General features: G+C 38.7%; 2 protein-coding genes across 4 annotated transcripts in view; one reads left to right on the top strand and one right to left on the bottom strand.

Moving 5' to 3' along the window:
- Window positions 1-3,265, top strand: part of VPS13B (vacuolar protein sorting 13 homolog B) — a 312,128-nt gene extending 308,863 nt beyond the window's left edge. For both annotated transcript variants that reach the window (XM_087706818.1, XM_087706819.1), the window contains exons 61-62: window positions 496-745; window positions 859-3,265. In XM_087706818.1, the coding sequence (XP_087562944.1) occupies window positions 496-745; window positions 859-1,107 (499 nt within the window). In that variant the 3' untranslated portion in view covers window positions 1,108-3,265. The remainder of the gene's footprint in view (window positions 1-495; window positions 746-858) is intronic.
- The window catches only part of COX6C (cytochrome c oxidase subunit 6C), a 121,029-nt gene extending 111,428 nt beyond the window's left edge, over window positions 1-9,601 (bottom strand). Inside the window, exons 1-4 of one of the 2 annotated variants that reach the window (XM_014060842.2) lie at window positions 9,445-9,601; window positions 8,045-8,172; window positions 6,321-6,456; window positions 5,500-5,608 (exon numbers count right to left, since the gene is read on the bottom strand). In XM_014060842.2, the coding sequence (XP_013916317.1) occupies window positions 6,340-6,456; window positions 8,045-8,158 (231 nt within the window). In that variant the 5' untranslated portion in view covers window positions 8,159-8,172; window positions 9,445-9,601 and the 3' untranslated portion in view covers window positions 5,500-5,608; window positions 6,321-6,339. Of the gene's footprint in view, window positions 1-5,499; window positions 5,609-6,320; window positions 6,457-8,044; window positions 8,173-9,444 lie in introns of those variants that run through there. The other variant, XM_087706820.1, reaches the window with a different exon arrangement.
- Window positions 9,602-12,726: the final 3,125 nt, after the last annotated feature.

The following is a 12,726-nucleotide window of genomic DNA, read 5'->3' as shown; positions in this document are numbered from 1 at the left end:
TGACTTACAGCAGAATATATAGGAATGCTAAACATAAAGTTCAGCAGAGGCCCTTTCGGAAAGCCAGCTGTCCTTTGAGCTTTGGAAATTGATGCGAGCCTGTCTTTGTTTATGAAAGATATTACTCAGTTGCCTTTGCCCAAATATTGGACATCTCCAGAAATAACTGCTACAGTAGTTTCTTCTCAGTTTGGTTCCAGTTCCCAGTTCCAATCCCTTGGAGTGGATTCAGGGCTGGAAGAAGAAATGAATTGGACAAGAGAGATGTGATTGTGACCATCAATTAGGTCAGCTTGGCTGCAGAAGATGGAGGTTTGAGAGTATTACAAAATAAACAAGGCCTCTTTGGGATTTAAAATCATAGCAAGTTTTGCAAAAATTGTTTCTGTTTAATGCTACTGCTTCTTTAGAGAGAGAGAAAAGGAACTTTTACTGAGAAATGTTGACTATCAGGTGAATTCATGTTCTTCATCTTGAAACTTTTTTTTAAAATAGGAAAATGCTTCAGTCACTGGGGAGACCAGAGGTCTACATGGCCCTGGATGTGATAATTGTGAGTGGATCGGGCCAAGAACACAAAGGATGTTTACTCCTTACTTCAGAAGTGCTGTTTGTGGTTAGCATTGATGAAGACACACAGCAACAGGCATTCCCAGTGACAGAAATTGAATGCCTGCTAGACGGTGAACAAAGCAATCTGTTGAAGATGCAGCTCAAACAGCAGAGAGTGTCTTGTGATCAAGAGGTAAAGCTCCAGATTTATTTTATTTGTAGTCTTTAAAAACAGCCATGATTTTTTTTTGAGCTTTATTAGCAATACACTGCCCATTTCCATAAATCTGTGTTCTCTGATTTCAGGCAGATGGAAACCGAGAGAGACTGTCCGAACAGCAGTACAACAGACTTGTTGACTACATTACAAAAGCATCCTACCACTTGGTTACTGTCCCTGTGTCTATACAAAACACAGCACCTCTCATAGCTGCAGAACCAGTTCCAGCAACAGTAAAGACTTATCAATACCTGGTTAATCCCATTTTTGCTCATGTGTTCATCAGCAAATTTACAATGGTAAAAAATAAAGCTTTGAGTAGAGGATTTAACTGAAAACACTCTGCTGAAATGTTTCCAGATTTAAAGTACTATCTATGCAGTTGCCTAATAAGAACTTTTACATTTCACATCACATGAAAACAGATAAGTTTAAACTTAAGTGTGCTGGGATATTGAACACGCACATTAAAAAGAAGTCTATTTTGCACTCAGTACATTTGAGATGAATTCTGTAGTCTGCTTTATGAGACAAAATATTGTATATATGTTGTAAAATAAGCTGTCAGTAAACAAATTGGCAACCTTGTAAGATGACAGTGAAAATCTTTATTTTCTTTTTAATTGGAAGTATAATATGAAAAGATTGACAGAATGCACAGAAAGAACATTACAATGTTCTTGTCTTTCTCTTCATTTTCTAAAGAGGTGCCAATTAATATAAGCAAGGTTTAGAACTTAGCTTTAAAGACTTGCTCAGGGCTGAAATTTGTACTGCAACTGGCCCAAACTATAGCAAAGTTATTCTTTCTATTCAGTTTGGAAGTACTTGGGTGTGCTAAGTGAATTGTGATAACCTAGGGTTCCAGACCATTCTGTTAATTTTCATTGAGATTTTGACAAATTTCAGTCCTTAATATAATTAGTGCCTTTATTTAGTTTGAAGAACTAGTTGGTGACAACACTAATTTATGAGATATTTGTCTACCATAAAAGATAGCAATGTTTTCTGAAGATTGTTGAATGTATGTGCTATTGCAATTCTTTAACAATGTATCATTATGCAAGAGTTCTCATGGACTATTAATGAGGGACCAGTAACTTGCATTATATAAAGCTTTACAACTTTTGTTTAGCCAAGGATACCAAAAATGAGAAGATAATTTAAATCATCGGCTGATCCAAGATGCATTACTCAAAGTATGTTCCATTAAGTTACATCCAAGCAACATAACAATTGCTACATTGCTTATATTAACAAATTTTCATTTTGATCAGCATATCCATACTAGAGCACCACAGCAAACACAATTTGGGTTTCATAATTCCAAGTCATGCAGTTGTAATTGCAGCAATTCTGGGTAGGTGCCAGCATAGGGAAAGCTCATCTAAATACATGATTAACTTGAAGCCTATATAGCCATGTTTAAAAAGTAGACATAACTTGAACTCATATTTGTCTCACAGTTTTCTATAAAATAAGAGATTCAGTGTATCACTGAAAATGCTATTTAATACTATGAGATGTGCATTTGAATTTTTAACTGAACAAGTTAGTAGCCAGAGTATCAGCTCTCATATAGCCCTATTACCCACTGTCATCCGAAGTTAAACCCATATATCCACTGGAAAGGACCCAGTAAACCATAAAACTAGTGCCTGGTTTCATTACTGCTGTAATATTCAGTAATTACACTTGCACCAGAAGGTTAAATGGCACATTCTTTTTTTTTAAAGTATATACTTGTGACATAGAAAACTACACTAAACCATCAACCCAGGAAAAGTAAAATTCATGGATGTATGGCCAAACCATTTTAGACCATACAGCTGTATTACTGGATCAGTTATCAGATTTCTCATTTCCTGTGTAAATCTAATTTTTCAGAGACCTCTAGTATGTTAATAGTGGATGTTTTTAAATGTATCTTTTCCATAGATTTTTCAACATCTGTTTTCAACTTCAAATTGTAGAAGAATCACCGGCATAAAATATAGCTATTCGGTTTAAATAGATTGAACTGTGATCAGCAGGCTATAGTTTCAAAAGATGTGTTTGCTCTGGGCTCTTAGCTATTTATTTTAATTTAACACTTTGGGTCCTAAACATTTCTTTTTCTCTTTTCCTCCCCACTCTAATACCCTGCTCAGCTTTTTAAGGCAAGAACTCAACATTAATCTGTACAAGGCCAATCTGCACTACAAAACTATGTGGAAGCTAGGTACTGAATTTAAACTGTTTTAGCCAATTGTCGCTGTTTCCAGTACATTTCTAGGCAGAGATTTTGAAAGCTCTTTTGATTTTGTCACATAACCTATGTGTTCCATTTTTAAAATATTCAGCCTTTGAAAACTGGGTTTATCCTAAGTACAAACTAGATACACCCTTTGTTAAATGTTTATTAAGTTGTTTGTTAGTCGTTTACTTACACTGCTTTAAAATATTGTATTTTATATTTGAATCTTTCATGAGAAATAAAGAGTTATATTGCAACTTTGTCTGTTGACAGTACTGTTGTAGCAATTTGAGTCAAAAGAAATGTATTTATAAAGTGCCAAAATAATAAACTAGCACAAACAGGATAGATTATAAAGTAGAGCAACCAAATTTGTTTAAAGCTCTTCTAAATTATAGCAATTGCTTTACAAATCCAATTAAATTTAAAGTGCTGACCTAGCTACAGTTCTGAAAATACTATACGAAGATACTTTTTTAAAAATCTCCCTGAGATTTATTGTCCTTGTTATCTCTGAACACGACCTATACTGCAACTGACTTTTAAGATTAAAATTAGTTGCATGGCTAATTATATTTGAATATTTATAAGAATTAGATTCCAGTTTCCTGCCCAGAACACATTTTGGGCAGCTAACAATTAAAAAAAATATTATTTACAATCTGAAAATGTTAACAATTACAATTAATTCAAGCACTTGGCTAAAGAAAAAATATCTTTTGTCATCAAAGCAGGAAGAATGGAAGCCGAGTATACACTGAGAGTAGTATGACTTGGGAGCAAAACAGAATGTCCTTGACTTGCAATACCTCAAAAAGCAAGGGCATCTTTAGAGACCATCCCATGCCATGCAGTTTATAGCAGGGTATGCATGGGATGGTGATTCCTGGAATCCCTATGGCATCACTAAAAGCACTATGCTATAGTGCTTTTAGTGATGTTAGGAAATCTGAGAAACAAATTGTGCTTCAATCGTAAACGTATTGCATTGTTGGATAACTCAACTGTCAATTTATAGTCCTCCCACTATAGTTAACATATAATATATGAAGTTATATTTACTATAAAGTAGTCTAAGGATTGCAACTAATAATGTAGATGTCTGAACACTGAAAGCATGAAATAATTAATCTACACTATTTTGCGTATTATATAATGTTCACCACCATAAATGGTCCTTAGAGGGCCTTGCTGGTCAGGGGGAGCAGACTGGGGCCAGAAGTTCCCAGTTCAATCAAATGTTTGCATAAGGACTAGATAACTCATGTGCTACTCGGTCACCAGTTCAGATACCGTATATCCTTATCAGATTCCTCAATGTCTTCAACAATAGCAGAGCTTCTAATGCGCTTGAAATGTTCTTTAAAATTCAGTAAGGATTCAGAGATGTAACTGCCTTAAAGCAGCCATGTTCAACTCAGGAAAAATTTTATGACATCTGATATGTCATAACATGCTCAATAATTTTGTCAGAAAGCAACAGTTCTGGGCCAGGTGGATGTCTGACAGAATTACCTGGATGCATTATAAACATAGCCTTTTTGGTCACAAGTTCATTTGCTTGCTAGTTTTTTCTTTCCCTCTTATGGCCAGCAAAATCTCTTAAAGGGACAGCATATTGCTAAGAGCAACCCAAAATTTTAGCAGATTGGAGAGTAACAGCAGACAACTACTGAAAAATGAAAGACTTGGTGAAAAAAATCCATCAATATCGAATAACACATTTTGAATCAAGAACCTAGTGACCAATTAATTGAACAAAATCATTTTACTAACTTTGAAACATCCAAGAAGGAGCAAGGTGCCATTGATCTCATCAATAAACCTGTGTGTTCCTAAATTTCTAGATGGACAATGGTAGAACTAATGCTAACTTAGATAAGCCATTTGCATCTGCCTGCCCACAACTATGTGGCACGTTTCCACAACACGTATTGCAAAGTGAACTCTTGTGAATAACAGCAAATTTTATAACTACTTTTATATTATCACAAAAGAAAATAAAATCTGGTTGTTGCTCAACAGTGTGCTACCTGCAAGGTACTCAATAAATGTTCTGAAAAAAAATTATAAAGGTAAATGTAAAATGTGGATACCATACACTTCACCTTCAGATGGTCACTGAAAACAGTCCAGTCTTCATTTCTCCTTTTTGCCCATTTCTCTGTGAAGCAGAAGCTATAAAAGGAGAGAGAAAAATTGCTTCCAACTGCTGCTAAAAGGAAGCTAAAAAGATCCATGGATAGTATCAAGATTTTTCCTGTTGTCCCTTAGACTTGACACACCCTCCTCTCAGTGTTTTATTTTAGAAAGAAAACATAAAAAATATCTGCTACTAGGGACATTTCAGCCTGGCACATTGTCCAAGGAGCAGGGGGTTGGGCTAGAAGACATCCAAGGTCCCTTTCCAACTATTATGATGATGATGATGAAATACTGCAGTGCTTTCCGTGAGCTTTTCTTGCTACCAACTGAAAGAAGCCAAGACACATTCCAAGATAAAGATTTGATTTAATGAACACAATACAGCAGGATCAACATTGAAGGTGATCGTTATTGATCACAATAATATTTGATTATTTTGTCCCCAAAAGGATGCTCTGAAAAACAAAAAAATAAGTTAAGAAACTGGAATTTATTCTCCCATTTTGAAAAAGATATGCAAAACATTACTTTATGTAAGTTGTTTATAAAATATTTGTTTTATGAAGCCTAAAGGCTCTAACAGTTGTAACCCTAAAACGAGTTCATGATATGATGAAATGGCACTGCAAACATAATTAGCCACTTTGTGCTTAATAGTAAAGCTTCTAACAGCATGATTTGAAAACTGCTAAAAATTAGCAGCAATGAAAGAAAGCACATGAATATTAGAATTAAGAAAGTACATCATCAATGGAAAAAAATCATAGGAGTAACTTCAGTTAAAACTAAATGAATCATTTTATTTTATTTTACTTTGCTCTAAGTGAATTACTTTTATTCTGTATTTCAATATGCACCAGTACCAGGTCTGTGCCATTTCTTTGCTAACAATGTGAGTGTTTTAATCAGTCTTATTTATGCCATCCAACCCACAAAGCAATTCTGTTGTCTGCTATTGGCTTCTCCTGGAAAGCGTTTTGACTTCCTGGGTCAGGGTGGAGAAAAAATGTGTGGCCCGAGATCACCCAGCTGGCTTCTAATAAGGGAGAACTCAAACCCGGGTTTCTCGCTTGATATCAGCACTTTAATCCTATGCTACACTATCCAAGCTAGCTTAAAAGAAACATTCCCTTGAATTATTAAAGCAGAAGCTGAACGATTGCTTACTTATGATTAGCAGATGTCATTAGGGCTTCACGCTGTGAAACACTCCTGCTTTTCTCTTGTCCTCAAAGTCTTTCGCAAAATCAAATGTTTTATAGAAATCTCTGTATTTATTTTGCTTTGCTTGAATGAAATAATGCTGAGGAGAAAAAAATTACCATTATAAGACTTTAACACAGGCAATTCGATTAAATACTGAACAAAAACATTTTTGTAAAAAAATAAGAGCAATGTCTATGAAAACACTCGTGGGCAGCGTAAATTGTTTACAAAATGTTGAGAAAACTGTGATGCAATGATGAAAAGGGTGTACACTGTTAACACTACAATCCTGTACCTATTTACCTGGGACTTGCTTAATGACCCTAATTGGGAACAGAATTCTCCTTGCTAAATGGAGCAGTCTTTAAAGGAAACACGTGACACCGCTGCTTAGAAATGGAAGTTCTGGTTCAGCTAGTTGACTTTTTACCATTTATACTTATCATGGCCTCAGAAAGGGTGCTATATAGCCCTTAGACTTATATACCGCTTCACAGTGCTTCTCTTAAGCAGTTTACAGAGTCAGCATCTTGCCCCCAACAATCTGGGTGCTCATTTTACTGACCTCGGAAGGATGGAAGGCTGAGTCAACCTTGAGCCAGTAAGACTCGAACTGCTAAACATCTGGCAGCTGGCAGTCAGCAGAAGTAGCTTGCAGTACTGCACTCTAACCATTGCGCCACCACAGAAGTGATTTATATAACCCATAAATAACTTCCAACTGACATCAAACATCACCATCCCCAACTTCTGCAGTCACATAAATGTTGGGCACCTGGATCCCTGTTCACACATGCAATCAGTCATCAAATGCCCTATCATGTTATTGCCATTTGCAATCTCCTCTGCCAGTTTCCCCCAATAGTCAAAGAGGAAGCCAGCAGGGAAGGTTACAGGCTGCTGCCACCTGCCGAAAAGATCCCCTCTCATCTCTGAGGGCTGACTGAAAGAGCTGCTGGCTGAGAAAAACTGACATTCTTCTTCAGAATGTAGAAATAAGGCTTAAATCATGAAGATCAAAGCTCTGTTTTGGTACCCTCCAGAAGGGTCATGGCAAGGACCTGATCCTCAAGCTCTGAGATACAACAGGTTTTATGTTCACCTTGTTCTCATTTGATTCCTGGGAGGTGCCCCACTCCCTTGGAACAAGTAGTTGCTTTACAATACCTTTACCATGTCTAGCAGCCAGTAGGAAGCAGTGAGTTCTACCAAATATTTGGAACCCTGGAAAACAGAATGGCTGTGCATAGGGGAATGTGTGGCGAGCGAGACTGGCAGCCAAGAAGACTGGTGGCAAGCCCAGCACTGATACCACACACACACCTGACTGAGGAGCATAACAAAGGTCACCCTGGAAGAGGCAGGAGAAGCGAGCAGAAGAGCAGAGATGGGGGAGGAAGACAGTGGGGGGAGTTGAAACACACCGTACAATTGTAAGCTTGGCCAGCCTGCTAAGCACCCAACTTTTGATCATGTGACATGAGAGCACTGCAACAGCCATAGCGTCAAGTGCTAGCTGTAACTATCATTTGTTCAGCATCATAACTGCAAGCAGACACTGAGCAAATGGTCATTAAACAAGGGTTATTTGTAATTTTTCAGGACTTGCCCAAATAATTAAGAATTACTCTTAAGAATAAAAAAAAATCTGGTTTACACGAAGTTTTAACACAAAAAATCCTGACCTCCAAGAGAAAAAAGCTTCCTGTTACTAAAGTAACTCCTATCAGAAAATTCTTTCTTGCAAATCTTCCCAGGAGATCTCTCATTCGTGGCTTGGGCAACAGATTGGAAGACATATTGAAGCTTTCTCCTAAAACAGAAAGGAAAATTAAGGCTTTGCTATTATGATCACAATATGAACAAGAACAACAAAAATTGCAACCACAAAGTGTTCCCTATACAAAAAAGGCAGCATTTGTAGAGAACTAATTCTTTGGAAATTGTTTTATTTGTTAGAAATACATGTGTGGTATAACCTAGGACTCTATAAAGGTTTTGAAAAGAGATTTTCAGTGATATTCAGGACAAAGTTCATAAAGTGTCACTTTTCAAATTAAAACAATCAAGGTCCAAGGCTCCAGAAGCTATATGCGTACATGCATCAAAACCTTTATAAAGCCCTAAGTTATACCACACATTATGTATTTCTAACAAATAAAACCATTTCCAAAGAATTATGCTGCCTTTCTGTTATATGCATACATGCAGCAGCATATATGTCGCTATATGCATACATGCAGCAGAAACAGATGGAAGCCGTTTCTATGGCAGAAATGCAACTCTATTAAAAAAAAGGGACAATTGTTTAATAGATTGCATTTTAAAAAGCCTGATTCTAAAGCTTTGCAAAACTCTTAATATGGATGCTGCACAAGGTATCCTTCATTTCCACATCTGCAGATGGCATTTCAATCTTCCACTTTGGGAATCTAGTGTTCACTGCCAGCGTGACAAGGACTCGCGTGTACAGTGTCAACCTGCTAACATTTTGAGTATTTGAGTATTTGAAAATTTATTTATAGGCCGCCCTTTTCCCTGGGGGGACTCAGGGCGGCTTACAACTCAAAGGGAGGGGGATACAAACAATAACACATAAGGACAATACATAATTAAAAATTATTGTTTTCATTCCGCTCCTCATCCGAAATGCAGCAAATGGTCTCTTCCCCGCTTCCCGCACTACAACCCATAGTTTCCTTAATCACAGTCTACAAATAATCTTCCATCTGCAGGATTCGCCTGGGGCCACTAATTCACGTCCAAATGACCGCAAGAGGAAGAGAGGAAAACAAATCGCGAGGCAAAAATCATCTTATCCTTTCGGTCCAACCTCCCGCCCAGAGCGATTCTGCTGCATCTGGCGGGGACCCCAAAATAGACGGACGCCTTCAGCCTCCTCCTCTTCCTCCCTCCCCCCCGCCCACCAACTGCACCGCCAGACCCCAAAGGACTCCCGCCTCCCCCCTTCCCCGGGCTGTCCCTAGACTGTTCTTTCTGGACCGTCTCAGTGTCGAGCTAAGCCCGGCGTCCCCCCAAAGGGGAGGGAAGGAGAACCGCGCAGGAGGCCGCCGCGGATACTCACGCCCGACGCCAAAGCAGGAGGAAGTTCCTTCTCTGACCCCTACAGAGCCAAGGCCGTCCTTAACGCCTTCACTTTCAGAGGCACGGCTCCAACCTGCGCATGCGCGTCCCGGGGATGTAACTACGGCAAGCACTCAGGCCAAACTTGCATCGCGGCAGCTGCTTCTCGGAGAGCGAGGCGTGGCGGGTGAGGGGCAGCGCCGAAGGTGGGTGGCTTTTGCCAGGAGAAGGGCGGGGCTGAAAGTTGACGCGGCGCTGCGGCCCGACGGGATTCGGGATTAAGTAAAACGCGGTTCAAGGAGCGGGTGGGACGGTGCAGGCGGCCGAAGGGATCCTTCCTCAACCTGGCGCCCACCGTTCGGCTGTACGCAAGAAAGGCAAAATGGTGCTGCGAAACTCTTGATTCTCTTTTTAGAGCCTCGTTTACAGTGCTGAGTCCCGCAATGCGGGACTCGTGAATGTCCGCGGTGGGGCTCCCAGAGCCTGCCAGAGTGAAGTTAGCAGAATAACAGAGAAACAGAGTTGGAAGGGACCTTGGAGGTCTTCTAGTCCAACCCCCTGCTCAAGCAGGAGACCCTATATATCATTTTAGACAAATGGTTGTCCAATCCCTTCTTAAAAACTACATCGCTTCAGACAAATAGTTATCCAAAATCTTCTTAAAGACTTCCAGTGTTGGGGCATTCACAACTTCTGGAGGCAAGCTGTTCCACAGATTAATTGTTCTAACTGTCAGGAAATTTCTCCTCAGTTCTAAGTTGCTTCTCTCCTTGATTAGTTTCCACCCATTGCTTCTTGTTCTACCCTCAGGTGCCTTGGAGAATAGCTTGACCCTCTCTTCTTTGTGGCAGCTCCTCAAAGTTCGGGATGGCTAATTTTCGTCTAGCTTTTAATGGAGCATTCATGGCCATTCCTGTGATTTGCATTGATAAATTCCAAATTCCTTGCAATTCCAGGTTGTCGGAATGAGGAGCTGCAGTTTACACACACACACACACACACAGACACACACAATCCCACCCCAGAAGAAGCCCTGCAAGAACATCTGGACATAAGAACGCCACCAAAGTGAGTTCAGGTCAGACAAACCCCTGCAATTTCAGGGCTATCATTCTAAATGTGGCTTGCCAACTGCCCTGGGGGCTGGGAGTGGGGTGGCATCCCCATCCAGTCGTTGCTGGTCCTCCTGCCCAGGTACCAGCTGGACCTGATGCTGTGCAGTTTTAGAGGCCAGGCGAGGTTAGCAAGATACCACCATCGACATCATTTTTGTGGTTCTGGGCTGGAGTTACTTCTGAAAACTGGACTAACAGCTGGCCTGTCAGATATAATTGGCATTGTTGAACATCGAATGCAAAAACAAGTCTTCTGTGCCACAATCAAAATCAGATTTGCTCCTTTTTTCTGGGCCAGGAATGAATTCATGGCAAACCGTTGATTTAGAACTGACATGATGCCAAATATATTATAGCATTGTTTAAAAATTAGTATTTTAAAGTGGATGTTATTTAAAACAGACATCAGAATTTCAGACATTTTATTTGGATTTGTTGTGCTGTGTTGGGCACAGCACAATCATTTTGCTGTGGTATAAATTAAATTGGGACCAATTGATCACACATCATTTTTGCCATATTGTGACAAGTTTTGTTTTCTGTTGATATGAGTTACTGTATCCTTTACTAAATTTCTGTTATATAGCTTCAAGAATATTTGTGATGTAAGTTTTGCCATTAGATAATTTTAAGTGCAATTGTAGAATTTTTATTGCAGAGTGATATCATATAAATTATAGGCTTCCCATTTTCTGTTTCAGTTACTTCTGGTTGGGCTTGGCACTATTTTTAATGCAAAATTAGCCATTTCTACCTTTTTTCGTAGAAAATAACTTTATATTAAAAAGTGCAAGCCATGTTTCTATTATATTAATATATCTGAGCTACACGATGGCCTAAATTATCTAATTTGTATATATTTAGATTAAATTGATTTTTATTTATTTTCCTATGGCACACTTTGACACCTTCTGTGTGGTATAAATAGAATAGAATGGAATGGAAACCTTTATTGACCAAATGTGATTGGACACACAAGGAATTTGTCTTTGGTGCATATACTCTCAGTGTATGTAAAAAGAAAAGATACATTCATCAAGAATCATAAGGTACAACACAAAATGATAGTCACAGAGTACAAATAAGCAATCAAATCATAGGATTTGATTACAAGGATACAATCAATATAAACCATAAGAATACAAGCAACAAAGTTATAATCACACAGTCATAAGTGGGAGGAGATGGGTGATAGGAATGATATGATTAATAGTAATGCAGACTTAGTGAATAGTTTGACAGTGTTGAGGGAATTATTTGTTTAGCAGAGTGATGGTGTTCGGGGGGGCGGGGGACTGTCCTTGTGTCTAGTTGTTCTGATGTGCAGTGCACTATAGCATCATTCTGAGGGTGGGAGTTGAAACAATTTATGTCCAGGATGTGAGGATTCTGTAAATATTTTCACAGCTCTCTTTTTAACATGCAGTATACAGGTCCTCAATGGAACGCAGGTTGGTAGCAATTGTTTTTTCTGCAGTTCCAATTATCCTCTGAAGTCTCCATCTGTCTTGTTGAATTGCAGAACCAAACCAGACAGTTATGAAGGTGCAGATGACAGACTCAATAATTCCTCTGTAGAATGTAGAGTATGTAATATATCCATTTAAAAAATGGCATTCTTTGCCACTTCCTGCCTCTGACCAGGAGGTATGAACTTACCTCAACCCATATTTGCCATCCCTGTATTAATTACCGTAAGTACTTGCCAACTGGAACTGGAACTTAATGAAATTCTAGAAGGGTATCAGCAAAGCAAGATGTTGAAGGCAAATGGAAAACATGAACTAATAAAAAGGCTCAACCAGTGGAACTGCAAATTCGGCTTTTGAAGTTCTTTCAAGTACTGCATGCTTTAATTTTGGAGTAATGTTACAATGATGAATGCAAAGAACAAATAAGCAGGAATGGTTTTTCTAACTTTTGGACCATATGAAGATGAAGCAACATGTTGATGGTTACCAGTAATTGCCACAGCTATTGAAAGCATTAGTCATTAGGTTGGATTTTTAATCACTGGCTTGCAAAAGCTTTGAGGGTGAGGAGAATAGAGAAATTTCAAATGCTCCTTTCCTTTGCTTTTTAAAAAATGACAAAAAGTACCAAACTTCATAGAATGGGTTGCCCAAATAAACAGGACTATTTGGGAGCTTGACCAACAATGATTAGTT

This window comes from Thamnophis sirtalis, unplaced genomic scaffold (genome assembly GCF_051295495.1).
Source record: "Thamnophis sirtalis isolate CommonGarterSnake01/CBP01778 unplaced genomic scaffold, rThaSir2_p1.2 scaffold_2, whole genome shotgun sequence".
In the NCBI taxonomy this organism is placed as follows: Eukaryota; Metazoa; Chordata; class Lepidosauria; order Squamata; family Natricidae; genus Thamnophis; species Thamnophis sirtalis.
The sequence above is the reverse complement of the archived record's forward strand: the minus strand, read 5'-3'. Positions and strand labels throughout refer to the sequence as shown.